We start from the raw sequence: 17,735 nt of genomic DNA on the forward strand, positions 1-17,735 counted from the left end.
TACTGACACAGACCAAAACTGTGTTACACGAAAAACAGGAATCGGCGAAGGAATTTGTAAGCTACGATAAGCTAATTTCAAGTCAATAAAACTGACGTCAGTTTTACAAGGAATCGATTGTAATAGAACCTTTAATCAAATATGGATCTCAGAGATGACAATAACAATCTTGAAATTCAAGAAAATATAATATCATCAAGAACACGTGACATTGCTGATGATGATTATAAAGTGCCTGAAACAGATATTGAAGACGAACTAATGCCGGAAACAGATCGGGAGGACAACATGTATTACTACTCTCATATAAATTATTTAATAAAGATCATTCAATAAACTGATACTGCTATGGAATCTTTGTAGACGTTAAGTCCACGTCTGCATTGACGGATTGCTCCGGAAAATCTAGATGAGTCTCCCCGCCTCCTTCTTTCTAGTTCTGCGCTCTCATCTAATGGAGCGAAAGTTCGAAGTCAAAGTTATGCCAGCAATTTCTCCTGTTCGCAAAATGAAGGCGGGTCTACTAGACGCTGAGGCGTGGCAAGGCTCCAGCAGTCTGGATAGATGGCAGCCCCCTTCATTCTGGCAGAAGCAGCGGATACCTTGGAATTGTACTGGATAAGAGGCTTAGCTTTCGGGCGCACATCGACGGCCCAAAATGTGCCTAAAATAGAAATTATTAAAATAATAAAAAGCCTCCATCACTCGTCCAGCTGTGATAGCTCGCGCTGACGAACACGTACAGATTTATCATACCCTTCTTCAGCTATTTACAATAAGTACAGGGTATAAAAATGGCTGAGAAGTGCAAACAGGTGTTGAGAAGTGATTTTGTAGTGTATTCATCCATGTACATTTTGTAACACTTTGTTCCAATTACAAATATATCATACATATATTGAGCAAATGCGAAAAAAAACACAAATAAATAATACAATGTTAAGAATTATGTTATGAGGGTGAGAAAATTGACAAATTATGTTTAACAGCAACAAAAATAGTGTTGAGAAGTCATTAAAATGGCTATTCAAAAAACATTGACGAGAAGAATTGACAAACTGACATTTAAATAGTATTTGAGTTAAATGCAAAGGGAAGTTTTAAAAATAATCTATAAAAGAATTTTTAAACGCAAAACTTCACTTAAAACACCATAAAATATAAATACCAAACTGATTGAGCAATCGAAATGACAGAAAGCAGCGACACTCACACACACACACACACACACATATATATAGATGCATAGATTTGTTTATGGCTGTGTGTGCGTTTCGTACGTGAGATGTTGACGTGAAATGCAGCGCAAAGGCAATCCAAATCAGAATCAGCTAATTTAAATGTTGCCGTTTTTTCTCACACTCAAACATTTTTGTGGCAGCGCGAGGCACTTGAAAGCTAACACTCAACAGCGGCGGGAAATAAGAGAAAAGAAATAAAAAACCCAACTGAGAAAAAAATGCCTCAATAATAAATTCCTTGTGACGACTGGCGGTGCCGTCGCTGCTGCTGCTGCTGTTGCTGCTTGCGTTTGCATAAACAAAAACACCAGCATAAAATACACACATGCACACATGCATGCACAAATGCTTAGAAAGCACATGCACCTAAATATATACATACATACATACATACATATGTATATGTGTGTGTTGGGATTTTGTGAATTGCCATTTGGAAGTCATTTTTGAACAATGGCAACGCTTTGTCTTCCATTCTGTTATTGGTACACACATTCCTTTGCCGCCCACTCGGCTGGCTCTGCCGTTTTGCAACACTGCCGCCTTTGACTTTTCAATTAAGAATGTTAAACGTTCAAGCCGGGGCCTTTGCTCTTTCTCTCAATCAGTGCGCTCTCACACTCTCCTCCTCCTCCTCTCTCCACCTATCTGGCTGCCAGCACATATCCCATTGCACACCGTTATTTGTACAAATTAAATCATTTCTTTTGTGTTGAAGCTCAAGTTAAATACATATAAAAGTGCACACACACACACACACACACACACACACACAATGGACATACATGCATACATACATATATGTATGTATTTATGTAAGTAATTTGTTCGCTTTTGTCCGGCTGTGGCTAAAAACTGATTTTGAAAATCACACACACACACACACATACACAATGCTCACTTAAAGTTTTGCTCAATACACTTACATTAAGAAAAAGCTTGGCCAGCTCGGCCTGGGCCTGGGCTGGGCAGTTGATGCCCGCTCGGTCAATGCGCGTGCTTGAATGTTGTGCTTATTGCCGTCGTTGTTGTTGTTGTTGTTGTTGTTGTAACAGCTATTGCGCAAGTCTGGCCGTTTGCCGTTTTTATTGTTGCTGCCTTCATTGCCATTGTTGTTGTTGTCGTTGCTGCCGCTGTTGTTGTTGTTGTTGTAGGACTCGGTTTACTTTCGCATTGTCGCTCGTCTCAGTTTTCTGCAAAATGTGAAGAGACAAAAGGGCAACAAATGATTACAAACATATTGAGGTTCGTGCGAGGGTTGCTTAAAAAGTTATTCGAAAACTTAAAACTTGAAAAGTAATGCATATAAATAATATTATACAACATATTCAGTCCAAATTCAGTTCAGTCAATTCTAAACCGTTCCAGCGCGAATATAAATAATAATATATAATATAAATAATAATATATAATATAAATAATATATTTATATACGCTCTTGAATTTGTTAACAGTTTTCAATGATATACTACAATGATCTTTGAAAATTAGTTAGAAGTCAATGGAATGTTGAACTTTAAATTCTTTCACAGCGTTTTCCAACTATTTTTCTCACTTTTTTTGCTGGATTTTTAAAGTAAAAGCTGACACTCCTGCTTAAACGCTTACATTATGTGAAAATGTGACTTCCAGTGTTAACCAGTACTAAAATAATTTACAGTTTATGTATATATTTTACTCTTATACTACACCGAAGCAATTGTTAGTTTTTGAAAAAAACCCTGCAATGTTTATAAACGCACCTCGCTTGCGAAACACAGAACAACTTCGACGACGCGCTTGAGCCGCAAATTGAAAACGGACTTGAACGAACTTTTAATGCTCTAGCGCATTAAATGTGATATGTGCATAAATATATTATAGTTTGATCTGGATTATAAAAACATTTTAGTAAATGATCTAAGTTGCCAAGTTTATAAGTTATTCAGTTGCAGAATAAATATGTATGTATATATTGTATATACATATATATGTATTTTTAGGGTACATTATAGAGAAATATTTGAGTGTGTACTTTGTAAGGGTATTTAAAATGCTGAGCGTAAAATGTAAATGGGCCACATTGCAATTATTACTTGAAAAACTGCAGAGCGTACAAATTAAAATTGCCGCTAAGCTCGATTAATGAACGGAGTGTGCGTGTGCGTGTGTGTGTGTGTGTGTGTGTGTGTATGCTGAAAGTATCGCATTTTTGCTGTATTTGCTAATTTGACAAAAAGTACTGAAAGATACAGACACGTACTCCGGCTGCTCGAACTCAAACTCGCTGTCGTATCCGCAAGATACATTCGTATTTATAAGATACAAACACACACACACACACGCTCAGGCAGACACATGTGTGTTTGGCATTAAAATGACGCTGATATGCGCGTACCAGTTGACGAAAGATGCCCCATCCCCATGCCCCTGCCACCGACCCCTACCCCTACCCCTACTCCTCCTCCTACTCCTACTCCTGTTATACCTCATTTAGAGCGCAACTCCAACGTGAATCGACATCATCTGCGGATCGACTGCTGCACGGCTGCTGAGCGTGACGGTGACACGTTGCGTCGGGATTATGCAAAAACGCAAAAGAAATTGCAGCCGCAGTCGCTGTTGCAGTCGCTGTGGCAGTGGCAGCTGCAGCTGCAGCTGGGAGACACGTAAATTGCACGCATTTGCACGCTGCACAGTGGGACCAGTGTTGGGGAAGTCATGCTTCAAATTTGTTTTAGTAAATGAAAAATCTAAACAAAAATGCAAAATATTTACATTTCAATGAGGAAATCGAGGTGTTGCAATTGTTTATAAACATTCAAATGAAAACAACAATAACAAACAAAAAGACGACACAAACACACAAACACAATTAAAATATCCCAAGTAGTCGCAGCTCTCTATGGTAAACAATTGTACAACATTTGATTACAGTAAACAACAGTGTTGGAAAGTCAACTGACAACCACAATTGCTTTTAGGTACAGTTACAATTAACTCGGCTAGTTTACTTTTTGCCTGCCACAGAACTAAATCAACGAGTTTAAAATATAAATTATATATTTAAAAAAAAAAAATTGTAAACAAGACAAAATTGAATATTGTGGGAAAGCTGCGTTCGGAAACTAGAATAAAAGAACTTTTTGTTTAACTATTTTATAATATTATTTTAAATCTCAGTAATTTCTATTGAATAATATTTAATTGAAACTGAACTTTAACTGAGAAAACTTTTTGAAAATAATTTCCAATTTCTCAAAGTTGTTTTGGACATGTTAGCACGTAAAGTTTCTCTACAAATTAGCACTTAAGTAAGTCTTGGCTTATCAAATGTGATAAAGATGTTTCTATACGCATTTTGAGCAAAAATTTATATTTGCCCAAGATTCGATTGTCTGCAGTAAACAACTGAGAATCGGGAAAATCAGAAGAGAAAAGTGTATGAAAATTGGATAAATATTGAGCTTAATGAAAACAAATGGCCGGGAAAAAGACTGCCTTAATGAAAAATCTAGAATATCTATCTATTAATAGAGCCCTTTAATTATGAACCGCGAATAAGAGATATCACATGATATCCCCCCCAGGCAATAAAAGACTCATGAATAGCTTTGCAACTATGTGATATGCATGCTAATTCGAGAGTTGCTCGAGAAGTTGAACGAGTTCTTGACCTTATGCGACATGTGCTCGATAAGAAACAGCTCTTAAGTATCCAAGTGTGTGTGCGTGTGTGTGTGTGTGTGTCGTTAACTTGGCTGTGACCCGGCACAGTTTTAAGCCCGGTTTTTTGTTGTTCGTTTTTCTTTCTTTTAGATGCGTCGTCGCTGGCATTGCCCAAAATGTTGCTTGCGTAACAGTCGAGAGCGACGATAATGGCCCAAGGGGCAGGTTGGAGCCGGAGCTGCTGCTATGTTTGTGTGTGTGTGTGTGTGTTGACCGAGAGCGTTTCGGGTAAAACCACCTCAATAAACACACACAACACGCAACACACACAACACACAATGCACACACACCACGCAAAGCCATTTCGGACCGCGTTGATTATTAGCTTGGTAAACATGCCAGACGCCCCTTCCCACCCCGCACCCCGCGCTCCCCACGCAACGCGGCCTTGCAGCCCAACATCTGTTTCTGCAGGCTGTGACGCAGTCAAATATACATACATACATATATTTATTTAACAACAACCAACAAAAACATCATCAACAACAAAAAGAAAAGAAAAAAATCAATTTTGCATCATTTTCATTTCGATTTCGATTTCAATTTCAATTTCATTGTGCTTTTCCGCATTTTACCCTGAGTTCAAATGCGGGCAATGGGGTATAACAAACTTGTGTAAATGTATGTAACATACACAGGGGGAGATTGAGAGAGAGAGACAGAGAGAGAGAGGAAGAGTGAGATGGAGAGAGAGACATATAGAGAAACAGGGGGATAGAGAGAGAGAGCGAGGGAGAGACGGAGAGAGGGAAGAGTGAGATATATAGAGAAAAAAAAGAGATATATAGAGAAAGAGAGAAATATATAGAGAAAGAGAGAGACATATAGAGAAGGAGAGAGGGAAAGAAAGAGGGGGAGAGAGAAGAGGAACTGATGGAGAGAAAAATAGAGAGAAAGAGATATATATAAACAGAGAGAGAGAGAGAGAGAGAGAGATATAGAGAGAGACAGACAGATCTCTCTCTCTCTGTATATTATAACTATTATGAGAAAATTGTAATAAATTTCTTTTCTTACTCAATAAATTGAAAGAATTTTAGAGTTTACAATGAGTTATAGCTGCCTGCAGGGTATCTGGCAGTCGGGCACACATGATAAGTTTCTTTTTAAATTTTATATTTTATATTCGGGCTGTTGTGCAATGTGTCAGATCATTGGGAGTTGCGGGCGGAGACTTCGGGCTGTGGGGCTGTGGGAGGGCTTCTTATGTCTTATCACAGTGTGTAAAACGTGTGTCCATTTGTCGAATCAATATTCGTAATATTTAAATGGTCTCAAGAGGATGCCACACACACACACACACACACACACAGAGAGAGAGAGAGACAAAGAGCCCGTGTGTGTCAAGGGTTGCGCTGATTATTTTATGGCCATGTGGAAATCTACAGGAAATGTCCGAATAGCCAGCGGCCAACAGCGATGTGTTTTCCAGTGAAAACCAATGAAAAACATTTCACATTGCGCGCGTGTGTGTGTGTGTGTGTGTGTTCTTTTTTTATGGCACTTTCAAGTGGAAGAGAAGTAGAAGCAGACGAGATTGTAAACTTGGCGCATGGCCGTAAAGCAATTAAACAGTGCAACAAAAAGGGCCAGACACAAAACAGGGTATGTGAAATATAACCATTTGGCCGAAATGGTAAGGACGGCCCAAAAGAACCCAGCCATAACAACTGGAACCGCCAGCACTAGGTTAACATGCGTTAGGCGCCGCGGCGCCGTGTCCAGCAGCAGTGTTGCAAAGTTTCCCATTTTACAAAACGAATACCGAACCCAACACACATGTGTGCGTGTGCGTGTGCGTGCTGTTTAATTCCCGTTGTCATAGTGCGCATATGTCCCTTAATTTCCCTTTCGATTCTGGGCATTTGCACCGTAATTCCCGTTGATTTACCCAGTGAAAAAGTCACATGCTCGGGCACGCATTCCGGCAGCACTTACTGTGGCCTGTGGGCGTAGCAAATGGCTCACGCTCATTAAATAAACACATTGCGAATTTCGATGGGCGATTAGTCAACACTAAGAACTGCCTCTCGCCAATTAGGGTAATGTAAAACAGAGCCTGGGAACAGTTTTACTATATATAAAACATAATTTGTAAGCTACCATTCCTATGGAGACTATGTATATCATTTAGTAAGATGACGTTGTATGTGGAGTCTGTACATCCAAACCAAGTTTCGTCCGACTAGCTATGAGACTGACCGAGTTCACATGGGGTGTTCGATGGGAATGGGATCTATTACAAATCAGAAGATTACAATTTAGTAGAGGGAAAAGGTATTTTTTCATGTGCATGCCTTTAATGAGAATCTGTGCATTTCTTAAAAATGGTTTTTAGATCTATCAGTTATTTCTTATAGACTTGATTCATTTTTGACAAATGACTAATTTGCTTGGCTTTTTTGTTGGGTTTTGAGCAAGTCTCAAGACTTTCGCCAGATCGTATTACCTCAACTGATAAAACTAGGTACAGCTGCTTTATTTGATTAGAGACGCACACGATGAGTAATTCGCCGCATGAGCAGCACCTGACGAAGGTAAATTTCAGTTAAAGTAAAGATATATATATTTTCTTTGGATTTGCTTTTTTCTTGTTCGTTTCAGGTTCTGTTTGCGCTCGAGAGAAAGTGAGGTAATTGACAGCTCTATGGCTGCATATTTGTGTATTTGTTTGGGGTGTGTCTCGATTACGAGATTTACCTGTGCGTCTGTTTATTTGAAGCACATAATCTTATCAGCTTTAGGTGCGCGCACAGTGCTGGCCACATCATTAGTGACACTCTGAATAATTGCTTCGTTTTTATAGTGTTGGAAAATATGTGAAATGTTTGCATTTTTTCATAATTTCTGTGTTTATTGTCCGATTGAATATGGCATTGAGATACGTTTATATACAAAAAGTTATCGTTGGGCGTAGATATCTGAGAATCGAAATATTTAAATTAACTAGAACTTAGAACTTAAAAATATAATAATAATAATAAATAACATTAAAAAAAACTAAAAAATCGATATATATCGATTTTGATGACATGATCAAATACGAATACAAATTGATTGAAATGTGTGTGTGTGTGTGTAAGCGTCCCCATTTATGTGACCACCAGTGTATGTGTTTATTGGACAAACACCTACCTTAGCAAATGGTCTCCATGGGTATCTTTGTGGCAACCTGCCCGCTCGGACTGGCTGCAGTTGCGGCTGGCTGTGGGCCATCCTCGGTGATGGGGCTGGCTGGCGACATGGCTGTGGCTGTGGCTGCTGTTGTTGTTGTTGTTGTTGTGATGTTCATGGAGGTGTTCTGGGTGAACTCGGTGCCATTGGCGAGGGAGGGCAGGCCCTGGGAGCTGCTCGAGTGCTGGACACCGTTGGTGGTGTTGGTGATGTCGTGCCGGAGACGCGGACAGCAGATGCGCTTGCAGGCGGTCCACACCTGCGGCTGGCAGCCGACGACAATGAATATGAAGACGCCCTGGAGCGCATTGATGAGATCCGTCAGCAGCCAGACATCGTGCGGCCCGCCGACCAGCCACGAGATTATGTCCCAGATCCAGGTGACGCCCATGACCACGACCAGCTTGAGACAGACACGGCCCAGCGCCGATTTCTCCGTCGTCGACTTGACATCGTCGCGCTTCCACAGGCCGCACGTCAGCTGATGCGTTGTCGATATGAAGAGCACTATGTTGGCGCAGAGCAGCAGTCCGATGGGTCCGTAGAAGTAGGCGAATATGGCCAGAGAGCGATTGTCGAACCAGCAGTACAACTGGCCAAAGCCCGGACGCAGCAGCGCCGTCTCCGTCTCCGGCAGCTGGTCCACGCAGGCGGCAATGGCGCAGATCAGGAGCGGCAGGCCCCAGGCGTATGCCGAATAGAGTCGGAGACGCAGTGACTCCTGATTGCGTTCGAGGGAACTGGGACGAAAGTCGCGGAATGTCCACCAGATGTTAAAGCACATCGTGTTCAGCCAGAAGAAGGCCGACAGAAAGAAGAACTGCATCCCGATGGCCAGCAGCAGGCAGCTGACGGTGCCGGGCACCAGGGCCGTGCTCAGCTCCTCGATGGCCAGCAGAATCTTGCCAAGCAGCAGGCAGAATACATAATAGATCTGGCAACGCCAGTGCAGCGCATGATGCACCGCGGGCAGCATATAACCAGCGACCAGCGTGGCAGCCAGAAAGACAATCGATATGAGTATGCCAACGTCCAGGACAGCCTTCTGGAGGCTGCCCTCGACACCGCCGTACGGCACATTGTGATGCCCGCCGGCAAAGTGCTGGGTGCAGGCAATTATTTTCACCTCGCCCGCCCGCTCCGTATGCTCCAGGCAATACTGCGAGGCACTCAGATTCGTGTGGGCCAGCCGGAGCGAGCCGCTGCTGCGATTGAGCGTCGCCTCGTGCCAGTCGCCGGCAATGGCATAGCCGCTGCCATTGCCCCCCCCCAGGCACTCGGGCAGGCCGTAGCTGGTCTGGTAGCTGCCCGGCACCAGCTGCGGCGCCAGATGCAGTTGCAGCTGCCCGCTGTCCGCACGCTCGGCGGCCGTTTGCAGGCTGCAGCCCTTGGTGCCGCTGTCGTAGCTGCCCCATTTGCCGCAACATTTGCGCAGGCGCAACAGCGACAATGTGGTTGGGGCTGGCTGCGGTGCATCTCCGTCTGGATCTGAGCCGGGCGCACGCTCGCGGTCCGTGGCGGACGGCGCTGGATCTCTGTCCAAGCAGACCAGGGCGACATCCTGATCCACACAGTAGCTGGCCGGCTCGACGAGCAGGCCGCGCTCCCGCACCGACATGGTGCCATTGGGAAAGAGCACCACGTTCGCCTGGCGGCTGCTGAACAGCTCCTGTTGCTGGCTCTGCGCCTGGCAGCTGGGCCGCACATTTGGCTGGAACTTGATGAAGCGCGGCTTGGCGCCCTTCGGCTCAAAGAAGCGCTGCTGCTGCTTCAGATACACCAGCGGCACCCACATCTCCGAGGAGCCCGCTATGCACTCCAGCGTCGTTCCATTTAAATATTCACCCTGGTGGCAACACTTGTTCAGCAGAACTCGCGGGGGCGGCGGTCGTCCCGAGGCGCTTGCTGGCGCAGCTGTTGTTGTTGCCGATGCCGTTGCTGCGCTGCCTGTGACTAGCTCTTCTTCTTGCTGACTGTTTGCTGCGCAGATCAGCAGCAACAGCAGCCAATAGCTGTTCATCTTTGTGTGTGTGTGTGTGTGTGTTTGGGTGGGTGTTAATTTGTTTTGCAAGACTTCGTTCAGTTGGGTGCTTTTTAAATAAATTCACACTAATTGCCGCACAAAACACTGTCTTCGACTTCTGTCTATGTATATTTATATATGTATGAGTATTTACGCTAATGTACGTACAATTGCAGCTGCACACAACACTGTTCTACGCTTATAAATCAACATTTGCTGCTGCTGCTGCTGCACACAACACTGTTTTGGTTTGAGCCTCCTTATTGCTTCCTGTGCTGCGCACGAAACTCACAACAATTGCATTTGCTGCTGCCGCACACAACACTGTTTCCGCTGCTGCTTTTAAGACGAACTTCAATCAAGCTTTGCGGCTGCTGCAGACAGCGCTGTTTATAGACTGACGCCTGTTGCCTCCTCGTTGAATGCAGAAAAGCTTTCAAGACACACCAAAGATTTGTACATACAAATACATGCATGCAGACACATATTTAAGATGCCAATGCTGAGCGGTTTTTTCTGCCCTTGTTGTTGTTGTTGTTGTTGTTGCCGTTGTCTTATTTTCTTCGTCTAATTTTCTGGCTCTCTTGTGTGGCTTCTTGTGCGCACGTTTGCAGGCGCTCGTTGTCAATTATGTGGAAATACAAATACTCTGCTTGTTGTTCTTGTTGTTGTAGCTCGTTTCTCGTTGTCTGCCTTGCATTGTGTTTGGCACTAGTTGTTGTCACCCTCTCCCCCCCGCGTCTGATGCATGTGGTGGCGTTGCCAGCGTCGTCGTCGTCGTCGTCAAGCACGCATGATCTTTTCTCTACTTCTCTTCAGCTATTCGCTTTCGTCTTCGTCTTACAATTGTCTTGTTTTTCTTCTTCTTCTTGTTGTTGCTGTTGTTGTGTGTATCGTTTCGGTTCTCAGGCGTAGCAGAAAATGTTGCTTTTCACTTTTCAGCTCTGTGCTGTGGCTGCTCAATGCCGTTTTTATATTTTGTTTATCATTAATATATAAACACGTTAAATTGCTTTTTTTCTTCTTTACTTTTCTCTTGGCGTCAGTTGAACGAACCACAATTGAATATCAAGCGCGTCAGGCAAAAATAATTCGAAAAAAAATTCACACACACAAAAATTTATGCCGAGCTGCACGTCTGCAACGAACGAATACAAAAAACCGACTGCCGGACTGTTAACTTAACAGGCGTGCATTAATGTTGTTGCGGCGCTGTCGTTCAGGTATCGATACTGTCTAACAGAACACTGTTGTTGCTATCGATAGTTTGGCGCGTTGCTTCTGTTATTTTACAGCACTGTTAGCATGTTAACAGGTGGTGCAGTTATTTAATAGAAAATGGTTATATGCTTAGCTAAGGTGGTTGCACCTAATATTTAAACGGCATAGCATACTTTCAGGTGGCGCTTGTTAAGTGCTGTCAAACTTTTGTTATGGGTTAGTGGCACTGCTAAAAGCTTAAGGCGCATACTGTTCTCACTATTTGAGCTTCTGCTTGCTATATTTATGGGTATAGTTAAATAATATGGGCTAGCACAGACATGAACCGCTTGCAATCGAGAGAGAATTTTCATATTAAATTTTATATAAAAAATAAAAGAAATTCAAATAATATTTAATGCTAACAATTTAATAATTTATAATTTCAATTAAATTAAATGCTCGCTTGTTTTTGTTTTTGTTTACTTTTTGATATATTTTTATTTCTCCATAACTCTATATTTATCTATATCTTATCTTTATCTTTATCTTTATCTATCTGGCAATCGTGAGCTATTGTTGCACCTAGGCCAGTTAATACCCAGAGAGCTCAGCTAAAAAAAAAACAAGACCAATAAATCGTGTGGCCCTGTTGACACCTCTCGAAACTCTCGAAGCGCTCGAAACTCTTGAAGATATTGAAGTAAGCGAGAGGGGGAGGGGGGGGGGGGCTTGGAGGGTGTCGGGGGTTGCTTTGATTGGTGGCTCTTGCCCTACGAGTGTCTATTTTAGGTGGTGGGGGGGCATGGTGCTGCCCGGCATGAATATTGGATAGTAAATGGAAACAAATCCATTTGATTAAAAGTGTATAGTGTAGCTGGGGTAGGCGGGCGGATAGGGTAGGGGAGGGGAGGTGTAGGTCGGCTGGGCTGTGCGTTGCGCTGGCTCGGTGGTTCGCTGGTTCGCTGGCTCGGTCCCGTCTGCGGGCTGTGTGGCATTAAGACATCACAGACTGCACAAAAGCAACAGAAACTCTGACAGCAGCTCAAATCGTTAAGCAAGCGATGTGGAACCGGGCGACGGTCGCAAATTCACCACGGCCTTGGGACCTGCTGCTCGACCTAACCACCCAATCCAACCCAACCCAACCCAACCCAAGCCAACCCAAGCCAACCCAACCCAAGCCAAGCCAAGCCAAGCAGCTGCATTTTGGGCTTTGGGTGCTCTCTGGTGCTTGAAATTAGATTTTTGACTGAGCGACTGGTGGGGCCTGGGGAGCTGCTATTGCAAATTGGCCAGTGTTGCATAACATTCGTTGCGAGTCTTAAGTGCGCTACACGTGCCCAGACGGGGCGGGTTTTTGGGGCTCGCGAGCTGAGCCCAAGCAAATCCTTCAAAAGAGCATGTGATTTATAATATGCTCGCTGATGGAGAGGTGGCCCACCTCTATGCAACTAACTAAAAGGGGGAGTGCTGCAGAGTGGGTGGTTAAGGAGAGGGGGGGGGGGGGGTGGGGTTTGAGGCGCCGCCAAAGCGGAGCAACAAATAAATGTTTATGAGCGGATTATGTTTGGCTTTACCGAATTCCATTTGAATTTAATGAGCCCAAAGATTACGCACATGATTAACATGCTGGCAGCGGGTATGCGCGACCAGCAGCTACCCTGCAAATGCAAATGAGCAAAGCACTCGGAGAAAAATCAAAAGGTTGCTGCACAATTCGTGCGGAAAAGTCATTTGTCGAACAGAGAAAATGGTATTCAAAAAAAAAGCGCTGCTTTTTATTTCTGAGTTCCCAAATGCTCGCACTTCGTTGGACTGCCCCATCTCTGCTAAGTAGAGGGTATTTCCCAGCTTATTTTCCTATAATGAATACCTTTCTTGCTTTACTTTTGATTTGGAATTATTCCACATATTTTAAGACCCAAACGAACGGAATGTCGACTTTCTGAGTCGATAAAAAATTAAATGCATATAAATATATATATATATATAGTTATATATTTATTGGGCATACTTCAGGCATAACCCATTTAAGCCTAGGCCCAGGCGCAGATCCCGCCCTGCTCGCTGCAAAGGCAGCTAGCCCAACATAACTTCGGTGTTCACGAACTGATTGATCTGAAAGTCTGTCCAAATAGAAATACTATAAAAATGTGCCTGCATACCAAAAATGAAGACAGGAACTCACACAATTGCCCAGATGTTGAGATTTGGAAAATTGGCCTAATGCCTGCAGGAATTGAAAGTGAATGAATTAAAGTGAAATCTTGTTCAATTGGCGTCAGTCTTTTTGTCTGGCTGCACGTGCCGGGCGTAGCCATTTTACAGGGTATATGCTATGCTCTGCGAATGGGAAATATATCGCGAGGCTGGCGCATTTTTAATTGAAATATGTCGCCGCGACATTTCATACACATTTAACAATCGATCAGACGTTCTCATTTGGCTCCATCTCCCCCTCATAATAATATCCCGCCTCCGCAGTCTACTGGTACAACCACCCCCCCTTCCCCCTCTACCACCCTCCACCCCTGCCCCACTCAACGGAATCCACTTAATGGCACTCTTGTTGTTCGGCCTGTTGTCTAATTTATGCCGGCATCGTTGCCGCCTTGTCTTCAATTAGTCGCTCGGCAACTGGCAACCGGCAACTGCAACTGCCCCTCGGGAGCGCAGCGGCTTCTCTTCTTACACAGCTCTACAAGCGGGGGGGGAGAGAGAGAGAGGGAGCGGGAGGGCGAGATGGATGTGCTCCCTCTTCGCAACGAAAATCAAACTTCAAACTATTCGTCTAGCATTACTTGATACTTAACCGACCTTTATTTATGTCCCTGTCAACGCCTCTCAGCTGCTCAATTTTCCAAATACGCAAAAAAAAAAAAATCAAATAAACAACAGCTCACAAAAAAATGAAACAACTCTCGAGTAGCCGAAGTCCTTGATACTCTAACTCGACTTTAAAATGCGTTTTGATATGTTTCTTCAATAAGTTTTCTTTTCAGTTTCAAACTGCTTTGGGGGAATGTCCCTAATGTTTTCGATTGGAGCAAAATAATCTTCGAGCTATATTTCGAAAGTATTCCACTTTTGCTAGGCATTAGTTTAATATGATAAACCAGCTCGATTCGTTTAAGATTTGTTTAAATAACATAAAGCTGACAATTTTTATTTTTTTTTTAAATGTGCCTGTCAAAGTTAACATCCACTTTAACATTTAATCTTGTAGCTTGACGAAGTCGAAGCCGTTTTTGTACAAGTTAATAATCTGTTTGCAGTGTTGCCACCCTGTCATTTTATGGCACATCTGGCAGCACTGAGGAAAGCTTATGAAGAAAGTTAGTTCAAATGGAAAATCATGTCAATAGAGATATTTATACACATGCATATCGATAGGAACAGTTTGTTATGATTTGCACAGAGTGCGGCGTTGCCAGCTAAGGCCATGGCGTTGCCACACTGCACGTAAATCTTAATGCTTATGTATATTTGAATACTATTTAACTGAAGTTTTACTTTTGTTTCTTTTCGCTTTGTTACACAATTCACAACAGAGTGAAAATACTCTCGGTTAGGGCATATTTTAATATCTTGCTGCCTTTGGGGGGGGGCTGGTCGGGCGTCTTGCAGTGGCTCTTTGTTAATTGAAACCTGTTGTAAATCACAAATCATATCGACTGCCGTCACTTGTCCCAACGGCAGCAGCAGCAACAGTTGCAGCAGCAGCAGCAACAGTTGCAGATGTCGTCGGTTCTTCATATTTGAGAAGCTCGAGAGGGGGCGACTGCAACAGCTTGCATTAGATTTGGGGTCCCATTTTGGTAAGATCATAAGTTCACGAAATGCCCAGACAATATCCGAGTGAGTGTATTCATTATGAATCAAGCGAGTGCAACAACTGAGTGCGTGTATTCATGATAGATTCAAGCGAATGCAACGCAGAACAAAGCTAATATGGCCACACGATCTTTTCATGCATTATGATTTCAAAGCGAAGCGTGTGACAAATATAAATCACAAGTTTGGAGCATTTATCTCTTCTCATTTTAGAGTTATGCCCCAAAGGAGACGTCTTCAAATCGATATCTATCGATTTTAGGCTATTTCAGACTATCGCCTGTGAGCTAGAACTATGAATATGATTCCAGTAAAATCGAGACAATATATACTAGGCCATGATAATTTTCAATTTTCCACCCATTTTCCGCTCGTGGATATTTTAAATCTACCCTGTTCTGAACTGTTCATCTTCGACCAAAAACCTTTGACTAGCACTTTCATCGCGTGGATTCTGGGAAAAGTGTGAAACACTCTTAAGATATACTTAGATAAAGATACTTGAAAATGAATGTCGCAACCGAAACTTTGGCCAGCTTGTCTTTGACACCCATTTCCACCAAAAACGTGTGGATTTGCCGAAATGTGTGGGACAACTTTCACACGTGCTTGAAAAAGAAAATATATATATATATTTGTAAATGAGTTGCAGCTTAATCCTGGAAAGGCTAACAAAAATGTTTGCAAACTCTTTTTCACGAATTTTTCACGCTTGCCGGTGGAAATTGACAATTTATAGAGATTTAATATTCGCTTAATGTTTGGGAATACCCTTTCCTTGCCACGCACAAGAGCTGTTAGCTAAAGGAGCTGAAAAGTATATAAATATAGCCGAGAAGTGTTGAGAGGGTGATTGGAAGGGGGGGGGGGAGAATGTCATAATCGATCACAACATTGAAATGGAATCAGACAACTGTAAACTAATGACATTTCCAGTTCCCTTTCGCAAGCTAAGCAGGCGGCCCTCAAGAGCGGCTGCCGTCCATGATCCTGCCTGGTCGTGCTGTGCTCTGTTGTGGGTGTCCTTTGCAGAGTGCTCAGGGGTTGATGCGACTCGACTTGATGCGGGCAGTTGGCTCATTTGTTTGTTTTGAGCGGGTCGCTTGGCTGTCCAAATATGCGGCAGCTTGTAACAATTACCAAATGACACCCTCTCGACAATGGGAAGTGTGTCCTGTGCGCGGGTCGAGGGTCGAGGGTCGAGGGTTCAACTCATCTTCCTGCCAGACACAAATGCGCAAAAAATATTCACTTGTCGCAAAATCAATGGCAATAATTTAGCCATTAGTTATTGTTGTTGTCGCAAATGAAGTAATCAAATGAAATCAACTTAAAATTCAGTGTCGAAATTTATGAGCTGGAAGTATTTGGATTTGGATGTCCTTCCGCAAAGCCATTTGCCCGCGCACTTGTCACTTGCCTTGGGGTTGATGACTCCGGATGTGTCTTTGGCCAAGCGCCTGGACATCTGCATCTGCAGAGCTGTGTACCTAAGTTCATTTGGCTGAAAGTCCATCTTATTCTAGGGTTCATCTCACTTAGCTAACCTAGAAGTTCAATTTCCTATGCAATTCTTCCTTGCAGAAATTCTTCTTCAGATTTAGTTTGGACTGCATTAAGAAGAAGTTGAAGTAGTACCCAAAGCTAAAAAGTGAGACAGGAGTTGAGCTCGGGCTAATTTGAATTCAATTGATAATATTCCGAGTTCCAAGTTGACTTCGGTTCTTTTCACAGGAATCTTGCTTAAAACAAAGGCTTGCTTTAGGTTAAACGTAAAGTCTAATGAGATCTTAAATGTAAGCTTAGTTTAAATTTAATACTTTGAGCCATACTTGAGTACTCAAGTCAAGAGATTATCAATTCTAGACAGTCAGTTATAGTTGTGGGGAGATTAACCAAGCATTCGGGAAATTGAAATTGCGGCTCGAATCCCAGCCCAATTATCAATTCGAAGCTATCGGAGCTAAGTTACAGATAATTGTGTGAAACATATATAATAAGTATTAAATGAAGTACTGAAGGAAAACTACGTCACAATAATTTGAACTGCATAAAATGGACTATGGACTGTATATAGAAAAATTTAAATTAATTAACATTTTTCGACATTTTTCTATTTCTGGCTTTCCTCGTATTAGACGTATTAGTTAATTTTCTTCTGCATCCTTTAACTGTATTAATTTAGCTCTCTCCAATTGAAGAACTCCTCAAATATTGGGCTTATCTTATAGTTAGCTGGAGATTCAAATGAATTCTAGTTTTAATTTCGTGTGTTTAATTAACCAAAGCCTGGAATTAAGTTGAACGGAATTCTTCCATATTCCATGGAAGTGTCCTATGAACCAATTCTTGACTCATTTGTGTTGCGCGGGGAGAGGAGCTAGGAGGAGGAGGAGGAGGCCAGCCAATTCCCAGACAACTAATTTAAGTAAACTGTCTGCGCACATTTCCTGCCAGAGTTGCCTAATAGCCCGACAGCGGCAACCCTCAAGGATGTGCCGAGGTGGAAACAGAAGCAACATAATTCAAAAAGCACTTAACCCATAAAAGTG

At 42.8% G+C, this 17,735-nt stretch overlaps 1 protein-coding gene across 1 annotated transcript; it reads right to left on the minus strand.

Moving 5' to 3' along the window:
• Positions 1-2,080: 2,080 nt before the first annotated feature.
• Positions 2,081-11,306, minus strand: mthl1 (methuselah-like 1). The gene is made up of 2 exons (XM_064699477.1): positions 8,085-11,306; positions 2,081-2,434 (listed from the first exon to the last, which is right to left on the minus strand). The coding sequence occupies exon 1, from the start codon at positions 10,141-10,143 to the stop codon at positions 8,086-8,088; it is 2,058 nt and encodes a 685-aa protein (XP_064555547.1). The 5' UTR covers positions 10,144-11,306; the 3' UTR covers positions 2,081-2,434; position 8,085.
• Between the last annotated feature and the right edge of the window lie 6,429 nt (positions 11,307-17,735).

The sequence above is a fragment of the Drosophila montana genome, unplaced genomic scaffold (genome assembly GCF_035044405.1).
Source record: "Drosophila montana isolate Dmon_TW-CO22-7 unplaced genomic scaffold, ASM3504440v1 contig_924_1, whole genome shotgun sequence".
NCBI lineage: Eukaryota > Metazoa > Arthropoda > Insecta > Diptera > Drosophilidae > Drosophila > Drosophila montana.

Bases quoted from the DNA above. Each gene is read 5' to 3' on its own strand.
- mthl1 (XM_064699477.1), bottom strand. From the start codon at position 10,143: ATGAACAGCTATTGGCTGCTGTTGCTGCTGATCTGCGCAGCAAACAGT.